The 17,019-nt window shown below is 44.8% G+C and overlaps 1 protein-coding gene across 1 annotated transcript; it reads right to left on the bottom strand.

The window, feature by feature from the left end:
• Nucleotides 1–16: 16 nt before the first annotated feature.
• On the bottom strand, nucleotides 17–14,874 carry LOC139375106 (wingless-type MMTV integration site family member 2). Its single transcript, XM_071116570.1, has 5 exons — nucleotides 14,613–14,874; nucleotides 13,933–14,153; nucleotides 7,409–7,686; nucleotides 6,755–7,019; nucleotides 17–539 (listed from the first exon to the last, which is right to left on the bottom strand). The coding sequence occupies exons 1-5, from the start codon at nucleotides 14,693–14,695 to the stop codon at nucleotides 334–336; spliced, it is 1,053 nt and encodes a 350-aa protein (XP_070972671.1). The 5' UTR covers nucleotides 14,696–14,874; the 3' UTR covers nucleotides 17–333.
• Between the last annotated feature and the right edge of the window lie 2,145 nt (nucleotides 14,875–17,019).

Here is a 17,019-nt window from a genome sequence, read left to right as displayed (position 1 = left end):
GTCTGCTATCAACCAGTTTCCATAAACTATACACTCAACTTTCTTTTAAATTACATAAAGTTTGTATTTACATATACAAATTTGAATACATTTCAGAAATGTTTTTTGGTTATTGAGAGAGCAAATAAATATAATGGAATGTGAGGGAAGAACAAAATTAGATTGTAAGGTGTTCTTGGTGCAATAGCCTACAGGTGCAAGTCAGACTGATTTGGCGTTATGTCCAAAATCCACCCTATTCACTAGTTAGTGCACTACTCAAAAGTAGTGCACCATAGGAAATAGGTTGCCATTTCAGACCAAATCTGGATAAGAGGTTGGTTGGTGGTATAGTCATGTTTGGGCCTTGCAGGTGTGCACGTCCATCTCCTGGTTGCAGTCCCGGCAGTGCACAGCGCAGCACCAGTGAAACTTGCACTCACACTTGGTGGTGCGGCTGACGCGTGTTGTATCGTAGCCCCGGCCGCAGCACATAACCTCACAGCTGTCTACGGCGCGAGACGTCCGGTTGCACACACGCCCTCCCGTCCCCACCGATCCTGTCGAGGGAGAGAAATAATTAATCAAATCAGAAGAGACACAATCAGGTATATATTGGTATATGGTATATATTCTGCCTGTATATTGAACCAGTAAGATTTTTTTACCTTGTGATCCACATACAATCCTTATCAAATGTGCTTATAACATGCCAAATAGACTAAATCTAATCTTTAGCTGCAATGGAGTGATTGTTGGCAAACAGCGGTCTAAAGCCCCACTACCGTACAGGTATTGACATCATTCCAATAGAATGCAGTGTCCTCAATCTTAACTGGATGAGACGGTGAGTGATAGAGTGAGCAAGGCGTGGAGGAGCGGGGAGATGAGGAGGGAGTGAGGGATAAGAGGATGAAGGGAGACAGGATGAGCGATCGATGATAGGAGCCATCAGCTGGTAGTCAGGATCTTCATCAGGTGTTCATTTTACACCCTGGCTGGCACTCACTGTCACACTGTCACACACACACTCCTGCACCTCTTCTCAGAGTGACCATGCAAGGGAGCCTGGCAGGCTTATTGGACTCTCAGAAATCATCCCATAATACAATTAAATTAGATCAATATTTACTATTTATTTGAGGCCTCAACTCAAACCTCAATGGGGTGCATCTCAATAGTCTAAAGTAGCTTCCTTACCTCCTTCCTCTGCACTAAGGTGAAAACCCTGTACACGTGACGATGAATGTCCTGACTTAAAGGGGCTAGCTAGGAGTCGATTTGGGATTGGGAACATATCATGTCTATCTAGGGAGGAGGAGGGAGGGAGAGAGAGGGAGGTAGAAAAAGAGGGAGAGCAGTCAGGTATTGTGTCTGGGCACGATGAGACTCCACCCCCACCCGACAACGTGTCCGCCTCTCCGTCAGTCATGGTATGCTGCACAGCTAGGGTTGACATCAAGGACAGACTCCACCCCCCTTCTCTCTCTCCCTCTTCTCTCCTGGCGTCTGCTTATTGAATTAAGATGAGGGGGCGCCGAGAGATGAGTTTAGCACCTGAGCCTCCATGGGGCCGAGGGAAATTGATTTCACACTTTGGAGAGGCACAGGGGGGTGCAGTCTCTACAGTATCTGTCTCCCAGGGCTCTGTGTGTGTGTGTGTGTGTGTGTGTGTGTGTGTGTGTGTGTGTGTGTGTGTGTGTGTGTGTGTGTGTGTGTGTGTGTGTGTGTGTGTGTGTGTGTGTGTGTGTGTGTGTGTGTGTGTGTGTGTGTGTGTGTGTGTGTGTGTGTGTGTGTGTCATCCAAGATGACTGGAGCCAATGTCTGTGGAGAGAGGTTCTCATGAGAGGGGCCATGATCAGTGAGCTCACCATGCTTACATGTATACAGGCCATAAAGACCCTTCATATAAAGCAGGCAGACTGGAGTCGAGGCGTTCATTTACTGTTCTATTGAACGTTATAATGGGCAAAACAAGTGACCTAAGAGGCTTTGATCATGGTATGATCGATCGTTGGTGCCAGGCACGCCGGTTCCAGTATCTCAGAAATGGTCGCCTCCTGGGCTTTTCACGCACTACATTGTCTAGTAAACAAATAACATCCAGTCAGTGGCAGTAGTGTGGGTGAAAAACAGTTAATTGATGAGAGGTTGAAGGAGAATTGTGCAAAATAACAGGCGGGCCACAAACTGACAAATAACGGTGCAGTAAAACAGTGGTGTGCAGAAATGCATCTCGGAATGTGCAACTCGTCAATCCTTGTCACGGCTGTTGCAGCAGACGACAATTGCAGCAGACGTTCTACCCCGATCAGCTAAAAAACAAGAAGAAATGGCTCCAGTGGGCACACGTTCTCCAACACTGGACAATTGAGGAGTGGAAAAACAATGCCTGGTCCGGTTCCTCTTGCATCATGCTGATGGCAGTCAGGATTTGGCGTAAGCAGTCCATGAAGGTGGTGTACTGGTGTGAGGAATGTTTTTCTGGCACACGTTAGGTCACTTGATACCAATTGAACAATGATTGAACGCCACAACGTATCTTAACATTTTTGCTGACCAGGTGTATCCATTCAGGAGGCAAAGGGGGTCAAAACCAGTAATAGATGAGTGTACCAAATAAACTGTCCGAGGAGTGTATACAGTGCATTCGGAAAGTATTCAGACCCCTTGACATTTTCCACATTTTGTTACGTTACAGCTTTATTCTAAAATGGATTAAATCATTTTTTCCCCCTCATCAATCTACACACAATACCCCATGACGTAGCAAAAACAGCTTTTTAGAACTTTCTACAAATGTATTAATAAGAAAAGGATATCACATTTACATAATAGACTTGTCCCGAAGCCACTCCTGCGTTGTCTTGGCTGTGTGCTTAGTGTCATTGTCCTGTTAGAAGGTGAACCTTTGCCCCAGTCTGAGGTTCTGAGCGCTCTGGAGCTTTCTTCAAGGATCTCTCTGTACTTTGCTCCGTTCATCTCTCCCTCAATCCTAACTAGTCTCCAAGTCCCTGCCACTGAAAAACATCCCCACAGCATGATTCTGCCACTGCCATGCTTCACCGTAGTGATGGTGCCAGGTTTCCTCCAGACATGACGCTTGGCATTCAGGCCAATAATTAAATATTGGTTTCATCAGACCAGAGAATCTTGGTTCTCATGGTCTGAGAGTCCTGTAGGTGCCTTTTGGCAAAACCCCAAGAGGGCTGTCATGTCCCTTTCACTGAGGAGTGGCTTCCGACTGGCCACTCTACCATAAAGGCCTGGTTGGTGGAGTGCTGCAGAGATATTTGTCCTTCTGGAAGGTTCTCCCACCTCCACAGAGGAACTCTGGAGCTCTGTCAGAGTGACAATCGGGTTCTTGGTCACCTCCCTGACCAAGAGCCTTCTCCCCCGATTGCTTAGTTTGGCCAGGCGGCCAGCTCTAGGAAGAGTCTTGGTGGTTCCAAACTTCTTCCATTTAAGAATGATGGAGGCCAATGTGTTCTTGGGGGCCTTCAATGCTGCATAATTTTTTTGGTAGCGTTCCCCAGATCTGTTCCTCGACAATCCTGTTTCGGAGCTCTACGGACAATTCCTTTGACCTCATGGCTTGGTTTTTAACTCTGACATGCATTGTCAACTGTGGGACCTTATATAGACAGGTTTGTGCCTTTCCAAATAATGTCCAATCAATTGAATTTATCACAGGTGGACTCCAATCAAGTTGTAGAAACATCTCAAGGATGATCAATGGAAACAGGAAGCACCTGAGCCTAATTTCAAGTCTCATAGCAAAGGGTCTGAATACTTATGTAAATAAGGTATCTGTATTTCATTTTTTATAAATTTGCAAACATTTCTAAAAAACTGTTTTCTCTTTGTCATTATGGGGTATTGTGTGTAGATTGATGATACATTTTCAAATAAGGATGTAACATAACAAAATGTGAAAAAAAGTGCTCTCCTTGTTTCCTTTTCTTCAATTGTGCTGACGTTAAATACCTCTGGTGGGTGTTCAACATACTGCCTTCACCTATCCTCAGTGGTGGGTGTTCAACATACTGTCTTCACCTATCCTCAGTACTGGGTGTTCACCATATAGCCTTCACCTATCCTCAGTGGTGGGTGTTCAACATACTGCCTTCACCTATCCTCAGTACTGGGTGTTCACCATACTGTCTTCACCTATCCTCAGTGGTGGGTGTTCACCATATAGCCTTCACCTATCCTCAGTGGTGGGTGTTCAACATACTGCCTTCACCTATCTTCTGTGGTGGGTGCTCAACATACTGCCTTCACCTATCCTCAGTACTGGGTGTTCAACATACTGCCTTCACCTATCCTCAGTGGTGGGTGTTCACCATATTGCCTTCACCTATCCTCAGTACTGGGTGTTCACCATATAGCCTTCACCTATCCTCAGTACTGGGTGTTCACCATATAGCCTTCACCTATCCTCAGTGGTGGGTGTTCACCATACTGCCTTCACCTATCCTCAGTGGTGGGTGTTCACCATACTGCCTTCACCTATCCTCAGTACTGGGTGTTCACCATACTGCCTTCACCTATCCTCAGTGGTGGGTGTTCAACATGCTGCCTTCACCTATCCTCAGTACTGGGTGTTCACCATACTGCCTTCACCTATCCTCAGTGGTGGGTGTTCACCATACTGCCTTCACCTATCCTCAGTACTGGGTGTTCACCATACTGCCTTCACCTATCCTCAGTGGTGGGTGTTCACCATACTGCCTTCACCTATCCTCAGTACTGGGTGTTCACCATACTGCCTTCACCTATCCTCAGTGGTGGGTGTTCACCATACTGCCTTCACCTACCCTCTGTACTGGGTGTTCACCCTACTGCCTTCACCTATCCTCAGTACTGGGTGTTCACCATATTGCCTTCACCTATCCTCAGTACTGGGTGTTCACCATATTGCCTTCACCTATCCTCAGTACTGGGTGTTCACCATATAGCCTTCACCTATCCTCAGTGGTGGGTGTTCACCATACTGCCTTCACCTATATCCTCAGTACTGGGTGTTCACCATACTGCCTTCACCTACCCTCAGTACTGGGTGTTCACCCTACTGCCTTCACCTATCCTCAGTACTGGGTGTTCACCATATTGCCTTCACCTATCCTCAGTACTGGGTGTTCACCATATAGCCTTCACCTATCCTCAGTGGTGGGTGTTCACCATACTGCCTTCACCTATCCTCAGTGGTGGGTGTTCACCATACTGCCTTCACCTATCCTCATTACTGGGTGTTCACCATACTGCCTTCACCTATCCTCAGTGGTGGGTGTTCACCATATCGCCTTCACCTATCCTCAGTACTGGGTGTTCACCATACTGCCTTCACCTATCCTCAGTGGTGGGTGTTCACCATACTGCCTTCACCTATCCTCAGTACTGGGTGTTCACCATATTGCCTTCACCTATCCTCAGTGGTGGGTGTTCAACATACTGCCTTCACCTATCATCAGTACTGGGTGTTCACCATACTGCCTTCACCTATCCTCAGTGGTGGGTGTTCACCATACTGCCTTCACCTATCCTCAGTGGTGGGTGTTCACCATATTGCCTTCACCTATCCTCAGTACTGGGTGTTCACCATACTGCCTTCACCTATCCTCAGTGGTGGGTGTTCACCATATCGCCTTCACCTATCCTCAGTGGTGGGTGTTCACCATATCGCCTTCACCTATCTTCAGTACTGGGTGTTCACCATACTGTCTTCACCTATCCTCAGTGGTGGGTGTTCACCATATTGCCTTCACCTATCCTCAGTGGTGGGTGTTCACCATACTGCCTTCACCTATCCTCAGTACTGGGTGTTCACCATACTGCCTTCACCTATCCTCAGTGGTGGGTGTTCACCATACTGCCTTCACCTATCCTCAGTGGTGGGTGTTCACCATATTGCCTTCACCTATCCTCAGTACTGGGTGTTCACCATACTGCCTTCACCTATCCTCAGTACTGGGTGTTCACCATACTGCCTTCACCTATCCTCAGTACTGGGTGTTCACCATACTGCCTTCATCTATCCTCAGTGGTGGGTGTTCACCATACTGCCTTCACCTATCCTGTGACTTTAGGTCGGCGTAATGAAGGAGAGGAGAAAAAGAGGGGAGGGAACTTCAGAGAGGCCCCCCCAGGTCTACATTAGGAGTGGTTAGCTTTGATGTCGGTCAGAGGGGTTTGAGAGATATGACTTACCCTCCAAATATTCCTCAATTTTGGGGTTCCAAGCATGCAGAGGTGTAGGGGCCATCACTGTGCCCAAGGGTATGTGTGTGTGTGCTCTAGCAGGGGTAATTTATAGTGGTGCGCGGCAGGTCGGGTTTCAGCCCACAGAAGTGTGTAATGGCTCTTAAACTGGCCGACACCTGATCACCTCGGATCATCTGCTGCCTGACGGGCACCCAGGTCCTTCAGATCACACACACATTGTTTTCACTCACACACAAACACTATTTTCTTGCCGTCTCAGAAACGCACCCACACATACACTTTTCTCCCTCTCGCTCACAGGCACACCAACACATTCTCTCTGGTGTTATCCGGTGCAGCATTAAGAGAATAACCCTACTGTACAAGAGGCTGAGCGGTTACCCTGTGAAAATATTACCACATACTGAAGATATTATGGTCAAGTAGTACGGTGTTCTACTCTACAGCGAGACAGTCATGTCAGATGTCAGACAGACAGAGCGTACATCATCTACGTCAGTATCTCTGTCTGGACTGTGGACTAAATCTGAACACTACAAACCAGACTCACCAGACTCTTGGTCTTTTATGCAGTAGTCTGGCGAGTCCTCGAAGTAGACCAGGTCGTTCTTGCTGGGCCGTTTGAAGTGTCGCTGTGCGGTGGTGAAGCCCGTGCCATACTGGTTCATGGCCACCTGCACCGCCCCGTTGTAGCGCCGCCGCAGGTGGTCGCCCGTGCGGCGGAAGTCGGCCAAGGCCAGCCAGCAGGTCCGGACGCTGCAGGAGCCGCTCACGCCATGACACTTACACTCCAGGGACATAAACCGCTTCACCGCCTGTGTGGTGATGAGGAAGGGGATGGAGAGAGAAAGAGGTGTTGTTAGGGAGGCTAGGTGTGTATCTGGTTGGTTGGTTGTGTGTCAGGTAGGGTTTGTATGTGCACGTGTATGTGCACGTGTGTCTATGGAAGGAATCTACACAGGGTAATATTCTATCAAATTCCTCTAAACAAGTGTATCCCAACCCTCTACTCTTGGATCACTAGCCCTTGATTGGCACACCTGATTCCACTAGTCAACTAAACATCAAGCCCTTGATTATTTGAATCTGGTGTGCCAGTTCAGGAATACAAATATGCAAACCAACTGTTTGGAAAACACTGATCTAGATCAAATTAGTTCAGTTGGAGTCATTACTCCCCCATGTGTTTGAACTTTGAACCCACCTTTCTCCCAGCGCGGTTGTTGTGGAGGTTCATCAGAGCCCTGGCGTCTCTCTCCTTTCTCTCTTTGGCGTCTATGAAGGACTGGCTGAACCTCATGGCGTGCTCCACATGGTCGCTGCAGCCGCCCCAGTCGAACGTCCCCTTGGCGTCCCGGGACGAGCCCTTCTTGGTGGGGTCACAGGAGCACGACTGCAGCTCTCCCTGGCTGCAAGCCCGGGACAGCGTGTGGACCACCCCGGCCGAGGAGATGGCGTGCACAAAGGCCGCTTCACGACTGCCTGGTAGGCATAGAGAGGAAGAGGAAGACATTGTGTGAGTGCTGAACACACACACGTAAGCAAGCTCACACTCCACATGCACACACACTACACACACACCCACTACACACACTGCACACACGCACGCACGCACGCACACACACCCACCACACTACACTATGCACACACAAACACACACACACACACACACACACACACACACACACACACACACACAGGGAACACTATACACCAGAAGTTATAAGTTACATGGACACACAGTAAAGTTTACATTCACTTAAGTTGGAGTCATAAAACTTGTTTTTTAACCACTCCATACATTTCTTGTTAACAAACTATAGTTTTGACAATTTGAGTCAATTGGAGGTGTACCTATGGATGTATTTCAAGGCCTACTTTCAAGCTCAGTGCTTCTTTGCTTGACATCATGGGAAAATCAAAAGAAATCAGCCAAGACTTCAGAAAAAAAAAAATTGTAGACCTCCACAAGTCTGGTTCATCCTTGGGAGCAATTTCCAAACGCCTGAAAGTACCACGTACTTTGGTGCGAAAAGTGCAAATCAATCCCAGAACAACAGCAAAGGACCTTGTGAAGATGTTGGAGAAAACAGGTACAAAAGTATCTATAGCCACAGTAAAATGAGTCCTATATCGACATAACCTGAAAGACCGCTCAGCAAGGAAGAAGCCACTGCTCCAAAACCCCTATAAAAAAGCCAGACTGCCTCCCGGGTGGCGCAGTGGTTAAGGGCGCTGTACTGCAGCGCCAGCTGTGCCATCAGAGTCCTGGGTTCGCGCCCAGGCTCTGTCGTAACCGGCCGCGACCGGGAGGTCCGTGGGGCGACGCACAATTGGCCTAGCGTCGCCCGGGTTAGGGAGGGCTTGGTCGGTAGGGGTGTCCTTGTCTCATCGCGCACCAGCGACTCCTGTGGCGGGCTGGGCGCAGTGTACGCTAGCCAAGGTGGCCAGGTGCACGGTGTTTCCTCTGGCGCATTGGTGCGGCTGGCTTCCGGGTTGGATGTGCGCTGTGTTAAAGAAGCAGCGGCTTGGTTGGTTGTGTATCGGAGGACGCATGACTTTCAACCTTCGTCTCTCCCGAGCCCGTACGGGAGTTGTAGCGATGAGACAAGATAGTAGCTACTACAACAATTGGATACTACGAAATTGGGGAGAAAAAGGGGTAAAATTAAAAATAAATTTTTTTTTTTTTTTTTAAAAGCCAGACTACGGTTTGCAACTGCACATGAGGTCAAAGATCGTACTTTTTGGAGAAATGTCCTCTGGTCTGATGAAACAAAAATAGAACTGTTTGGCCATAATGACCATCGTTATGTTTGGAGGAAAAAGGGGGATGCTTGCAAGCCGAAGAACACCATCCCAACCGTGAAGCACTGGGGTGGCAGCATCATGTTGTGGGGGTGCTTTGCTGCAGGAGGGATTGGTTCACTTCACAAAATAGATGGCATCATGAGGGAGGAAAATTATGTGGATATATTGAAGCAACATCTCAAGACATCAGTCAGGAAGTTAAAGCTTGGTCGCAAATGGATCTTCCAAATGGACAATGACCCCAAGCATACTTCCAAAGTTGTGGCAAAATGGCTTAAGGACAACAAAGTCAAGGTATTGGAGTGGCCATCACAAAGCCCTGATCTCAATCCTATAGAAGATTTGTGGGCAGAACTGAAAAATCATGTGCGAGTGGGAATGACCCACTGGGAATGTGATGAAATAAATAAAAGGTTAAATAAATAATTGTTTATTCTGACATTTCACATTCTTAAAATAAAGTGATGATCCTAACTGACCTAAGGCAGGGAATTTTTACTCAGATTAAATGTCAGGAATTGTGAAAAACTGAGTTTAAATATATTTGGCTAAGGTGTATGTAAACTTCCGACTTCAACTGTATGAATAGGCTTACCTAAAGGCCATGACTAATGCACACAAACTCATTGCACAAACATACACCTAGTGTACAAATCATTAGGAACACCTTCCTAATATTATGTCAAATTGGCTGGATGTCCTTTGGGTGGTGGACCATTCTTGATACACACAGGAAACTGTTGAGCGTGAAAATCCCAGCAGCGTTGCAGTTCTTGACACAACCCGGTGCGCCTGGCACCTACTACCATACCCCGTTCAAAGGCACTTCCATCTTTTGTCTGGCCCATTCACACTCTGAATGGCACACATACACAATCCATGTCTCAATTGTCTCAAGGCTTTAAGAAAAAATCCTCCTTTAACCTGTCTCCTCCCCTTCATCTACACTTATTTGAAGTGGATTTAACAAGTGACATGAATAAGGGATAATAGTTTTCACCTGGATTCACCTGGTCAGTCTATGTCACGGAAAGAGAAGTTCTTAGTGTTTTGTATACTCACCGTATAAGTTACACAAACCGACAGATAAACTGTAAATTGTATCCAGCCAGTATCCCATAAAGATGCATTACCACTACAGTGTGTGTGTACTGTACACAGTAAACATTATGTTAAAATGTTCACAGTTTAAATAGGATCCTGTAAAAACAAAGAACTAGCTATTGGTTGAGGTTGGGGTACCTGCATGGATACTGTTTGTTACTCTTTCAAGTATTTTATTTAAGGCATGGCAGTGTTTTGCTTTATCTAACACCAAGATGGGAAAACAGGTGAAATTGACCAGCAATGCTCTGTGATAAAATACCCCTGACTTCTCTTCTAACTGATGAGAGATCTGTGGGATCAAAGACTATGGATAGTGAAGGGGGGGGGGGGGGGGGTGCGTGCGTGTCTGAGATCAGGAAACGCCAAAATTCAGTTCACATGCTGTTTTTATGTCAAGATGTTCTCTCACACACACACACACACACACACACTCACTGTGAATGACTGTGAATGTTTCATCTGGTTAATGAGGAGATAAACCAAAGGATGAGAACATGAAACCATCCCAAAAAAAAGAAAACTCAATAATTGTTTTAAATTAGCGTCCTGACATTGACAATAAGTAGCTTCTCACGGTGCCACAGCAATAATGCTGCCAATCAGAGCAGCTTCCTAATGTTGTGTGACACAACCAGAGCCGAGTCTGGGAGGTCTGAATACCAAAGGGACGATTAAAGAACCAAATTACACGCAATTCTCAGGGTCGGTTTCCTACACAGATTAAGCCTAGTCCAGGAGTAAAAAATAAATACGTTCAATAGTGAATCGCCATTGAACATGATTTTTAGTCCAGGACTAGTCTTTCTGGGAAACTGGCCATTAAAGTTCCGCCTTGGAATAACTTAGGGCCTATAGGAGCCGGAGGACTGGGACATGATGCCCAATAGAATTACCCATTTTATTTCTATGATCACCCCCAAGGTGGAGTGGATCCTCACATTTATACCAATTAAAAAGAGATTCCAACGTGGAGAGAAGTTAGACTAATTTGAGATGGGAGTTGACACACTTATTCTTGACTCCCCACATTTGTCAGCTGTGGCAGTTTTATAAGCATGTAGAGCACTGGACCTGATACCGATCAGAGCCAATAGTGTGTGATTGCGGCACGCAATTCAGGGTGTTCCTGCATGTGGACACTCCCCCCCCCCCCCCCGAGCATCCAATTGGTTCCTGAGTGAGCGTCCCCCCTCGAGCATTCCATTGGTTCCTGCATGATTGTCTATACAATTAAAATGTGGAGAAAAATAAATAAAGGGAAATAAAAGTATTATCCAAGTTTTTAGGGGTGAAGAACACTGTCTACCGGTGTACTAGCTAGCTACCGATGTCGCCCCCGCCTCCCACCTGCTGTGTACCGGAGTTCTAACTACCTAGCTAGACAAACACCTACCAATGCCGTTGTTAACAGAACTGCAGGAAAGCAGTACCCAACAGGCGGGGGCGAAGGACACGGTCTACCGGTGTTCTAGTTAGCTACCTACCCCACCTGCTGTGTACCGGTGTCGTATCCTAGCTAGCTACCTATCCCGCCTGCTGTGTACCGGTGTCCTAGCTAGCTACCTACCCCACCTGCTGTGTACCGGAGTCCTAGCTAGCTACCTATCCCGCCTGCTGTGTACTGGTGTTGTGTTCTAGCTAGCTACCTATCCCGCCTGCTATGTGCTGGTGTCGTGTTCTAGCTAGCTACCTACCCCACCTGCTGTGTACCGGAGTCCTAGCTAGCTACCTATCCTGCCTGCTGTGTACCGGTGTCATGCTCTAGCTAGCTACCTATCCCGCCTGCTATGTGCTAGTGTCGTGTTCTAGCTAGCTACCTACCCCACCTGCTGTGTACCGGAGTCCTAGCTAGCTACCTATCCCGCCTGCTATGTACTGGTGTTGTGTTCTAGCTAGCTACCTACCCCACCTGCTGTGTACCTTAGTCCTAGCTAGCTACCTATCCCGCCTGCTGTGTACTGGTGTCGTGTTCCAGCTAGCTACCTACCCCACCTGCTGTGTACCCGGAGTCCTAGCTAGCTACCTATCCCGCCTGCTGTGTACTGGTGTCATGCTCTAGCTAGCTACCTATCCCGCCTGCTATGTACTGGTGTCGTTTTCCAGCTAGCTAGCTACCCCACCTGCTGTGTATCGGAGTCCAAGCTAGCTAGCACATAGTGTCGTTCGCGCCCGCCTGCCAAACACCTGCCCTCACTAACAGAACGGAGGACACTGTCTACCGGTGTCCTAACTAGCTACAGTTGTCACCCCTGTGGGGTTTATTGGCGGTTGGCGCCATCTACTGTATAGGAGAGCTACCGCCTCCTGCCTGTTTACTGGAGTCCTAGCTTATAAAAATGGATCAACCAATAGAAGTGTAAAGAGGGGTTCCTGCAGATACAGGAATGACCACATGCAGGAACACCCCAAATTGCGTGCCGCAATTACACCCTTCTCATCAGAGTAGCAGCAAGCAGGCACGTCATATTGATACATCTAGAGCTGTAAAGTGAGACAATGTATGGAATGCAATGCAAGCACACGGGGAAAACATCTGTCAAAGAAGAACATGAATTTCACACAAATTTGTTTACTTTGATAAAGGCTAGAACTTTATAGGTTCACCACTGTTAATAATTGGTTGGGGAAAAACACATACCATATTTGCTATATATCTAGGAGCCTAGAGTCTATAGCAGATAGCATGTTGGAATTACTAGTCTATTGTTCAGAAATGCTTGTCTTGTACATGAGGACGAAGATGAGTAGACTATATTACTTTCCCAGCACACAATTTAAAAAATCATTCCAGAATATCAGCTATTTTACGTATGGTAATTTAATAGCTGCACTTTTTTTTACCTGAGCAATTTAGCTAATAACATGTTCATGCTCATATTTGAGAATGAAAAATATGATATTTAGTTCATATATAGGCCTACATCTTTGATTTGATCAATAACACTGAACCAAAATATAAACGCATAGTGTTGGTCCCATGTTTCATGAGCTGAAATAAAACATCCCAGAAATGTTCCATACACACAAAAAGCTTATTTCTCAAAAATGTGTTTACATCCCTGTTAGTGAGCATTTCTCCTTTGCCAAGATAAACCTCCACCTGACAGGTGTGGCATATCAAGAAGCTGAGGCACAATAAAAAGCAACTCTAAAATGTGTAGTTTTGTCACACAACACAATGCCACATGATGTCTCAAATTTTGAGGGAGCGTGCAATTGGCATGGTGACTGCAGGAATGTCCACCAGAGCTGTTGACAGATAATTGAACGTTAATGTCTCTACCATAAGCAGAGGCAGCTTTTTAGAGAATTTGGCAGAGCATCCCACCGTCCAACCAGCCTCACAACCGCAGACCATGTATATGGCGTCGTGTGGGCGAGCAGTTTGCTGATGTCAACGTTGTGAACAGAGTGCCCCATGGGGGCGGTGGGGTTATGGTATGGGCAGGCATAAACTATGGACAACGAACACCATTGCATTTTATCGATGGAAATTTTAATGCATAAAAATACTGTAAAGAGATCCTGAGGCCCATTGTGAGGCCCATTGTGAGGCCCATTTCTTTTAAGGTATCTGTGACTAATAGATTTATATCTGTAATCCCAGTTGTGTAATCCATAGGGCCTAATGAATTTATTTCAATTGATTGATTTCCTCATATGAACTGTAACTCAGTAAAATCTTTGAAATGGTTGCATGTTGTGTTTATATTTTTGTTCAGTATAATTTAAAATGAATTTAACTAAATATGAAATTACATATTTTTACAGTAGGCAAATGCATGAGTTTTTTACTCTCTCAATACTTACTACGCAGCAGTAGGCGTCCGAACAAGTTGTGTTCTCGCGCCATGGTATTGCAGTTCCAGCGGTGGTTCTGAAACTGATGTTGGCACTCCCCGATCCAGTCTTTAATCCCGGCTCCAATCGCCTGCATAACTTTGGGATGCTGGCGGCACAGCTGCCGCTGTTTGTTGATTAACCCGGGGATGTTGTCGCACATCACTTGCGACCCGAGGGTACCCATGTACCTGCATAGAAAGATGAAAGAGGTTTTGGCTTTGACCATGCAACTTTAATCTGTTTGAATGTCCTTGTGGGCTATGGTGTTTATTTATATATATAATTAAAAACTAGGCTCCTAGAACACGAATAAAGGGAGAAAAAAATGATCTGCCCCATAATGTGTCCAAATTAAAGAAACATGCATGTCTAGTGTTCTGGGGAAAACATTCGATTATTTTACACATTTACATATTTTATTGGAAATTATTATAGTTTAATTCAAATTAAACCAACGTTTACACAGATCATAGCCTATGTGTCCAAAGTCATGCATTGTCTCACGCAGTCCTTGCCAATAGCGTATACTATACAGTTTAGACTCCACTGTGTATATATATTGTTCCTAAAGCCGATAATATTTTCTACTAACTTTACATTTTCATTGGTCGTAAGTGCTATTTTCACATTCTTGAGAGCCTACTCACCACCAAGATCCGTCGACCCTTGACGTTAGCCAGCAGATTGCTACAGATAAATAAAAACATATTCCACTTGGCAATAAGTTCATATTATTAAAATGTTGTCGTTGTGCACATTCAGGCACCTGTACTGACCATTTCCATGGGTAGAAAATAACACAGGCGCGCGTCAGACAGGAGTCTACAGCCTCTCGATTGCACCAATCAAAGTTCTGCTCTGTCTTGCATTAAAAATCGATAATCAGAAGAGGTTTACCGCCCGGGTGGAGTTTTGCGCGTAAAAAATGACAATGATTATGGTAAAGAAGCGCATAAGATATTGGGTCGATCTGAAGTGAACAAAGATTTGCAGTGTAAAGATTGGCAAATGATCGTCTGCTATCAGGTTTAAATTGCTTACACAAGGGGTGGGCGCAGTTCTGTCTCAGGAATGAGGTGAAGAAATTAGATGTCTGAAAGTATCTGTTCAGGCTAGCTTGACACCAGACACAAGCTTGGCCGATTTCCAAGCGGCAAGTTGTAGAATGTAGTACAACGTGATGCGTTAAACCCAGAGTGTTTTAACAAAAACATTTGACGTGTTTGGGAGGAACTGGTGCGCGCAAACGCGCTTAGTTATGGTTATGCCTATAACGCCCAAATGCCAAATATTCCAGAAACTCACAGCCATGACGCCATATTATGCACACAGATTAAATATTAGATGTGGAGATAGGCCCTTGATTAACCTTCCTGTTGTGTTCGTTTCATGTTAATTAATTGTGTGTTCCTGGTCCAAAATGACTGCCCCATTATAGCTGATTATAAATCCATAATATTACATATATTATCACCCTAATGTTGTGCTAGATCTTTTTATCAACTTAAGTTCTTGTGAACATTACAAGTTTTGAACTTCTAATTTGCTATTTATGGCCTGTAGGCCTCATTGACCTGAGCTCATACAACTCATTTTTGAGTAATAAAAGCATAATATATGGATTATTTTTGACTACAACAAATGCTCAGATGAAACATATTGTGCTATTTATCACAGACTACGTTGTGTCAAAGTTTTACAAGGACTCTCTCCTCACCAGTGTCATGATCAAATATATGATCAAGAGCCTCACATACAGTATATAATTTGGTTATTGTGCTTTATATACCAGAGCTGCAGGAAAAGTTCTATATACTATTGAAACAATGTTGCGATTGTTTGTGAGAATGCCAACAGGTGTTGATCCCATGGGGGAAATATTCTATTGGGGAAAGGTTCCCGTGGGTGTTGCCATGGAAGCCAAGAAGAGGAGGTGAGGTGTGTGTGTTTGCGCTCAAACACACATGCATGTGGGGGTCTGGGAGAGGAAGTGTGTTCATCTGATGAATGGGCATGTGCCTGAACTCAATTTTATACACTAATTGTAGACTCTCACATTCATTTCTAATGACCGGGAACACCACAGGTGTACAGAAGTTAAATAAAACACCCAAAATGTAATGAAAATCATCTAAATGTATTTTGTGTGTTCAGATGCCCTGTATGGACAAAGTCATAGAACTTTATGACAATAAGATTAAATTAACTACATTTTTCAGAGAGAAAACTTGTAAATTGGTCAAATTCCACCGGAACACAGCAGGAGGGTTAATATTAGGTATATTCGTAGGCGTTAAATGCACAGATTCCTCAAAGGCCGCAACAAAAGGTGATGTGTGCATTTAAAATGGGATTATCACATTCTTTTGAACTCTTCTCAATCTGTACAATTGTCACATTGTATTTGCTTTATCTTTGATCTCCGTTTTATGTAAGCGATTTAATGTTCATCTCGTCTTTGTATCGGGAGGTCTGATCTTCTGACCGGATGGGATTAATGCTCAAATTGAAGTCACTCTCATGATCTTCGTGGAAGAATTGAACAAAACGGAAGGAAAATTCATAAAACCAATATGCCATCAGTATTAGGAAAACTTTGAGGCTTCATTGCTTGCTTTTTCAGCATTAAACACCACTCTATCAGGTGCACATATAGGCTAGTCCTACAGATTGCAGTGAAAGGATGATCATCTGAATTGCGTCACATGATATTCAAGGAATTTTTATAGAGGCATTATAAACATGTAAGAATGAATAATACTAATTATAATCCCACAATATGGATGTCTTGAAACTATTTAGTTTATAAATTGTTAGATGTTCAATAGCAAAACTATCCACAAGTTGTTTCAATATCTGTTTTATAATGCTTAAGACTATAAACTATTTGGAGACAAAATATTAACCATAGTAATCTTTCAATTAAGTTTATGAACTCAATATAAATCTGTTAGAAAATAAACATAATTGAAATGTAAAATCTCTACTAAAATGTATCTTTAAGGGATCATTTTTTTTATCCCAAAGACATATTTACTTTATATCTGAACATTT

The sequence above is a fragment of the Oncorhynchus clarkii genome, chromosome 2 (assembly GCF_045791955.1).
Source record: "Oncorhynchus clarkii lewisi isolate Uvic-CL-2024 chromosome 2, UVic_Ocla_1.0, whole genome shotgun sequence".
NCBI classification, from domain to species: domain Eukaryota; kingdom Metazoa; phylum Chordata; class Actinopteri; order Salmoniformes; family Salmonidae; genus Oncorhynchus; species Oncorhynchus clarkii.
This window is presented reverse-complemented; position numbering and strand designations above follow the sequence as displayed.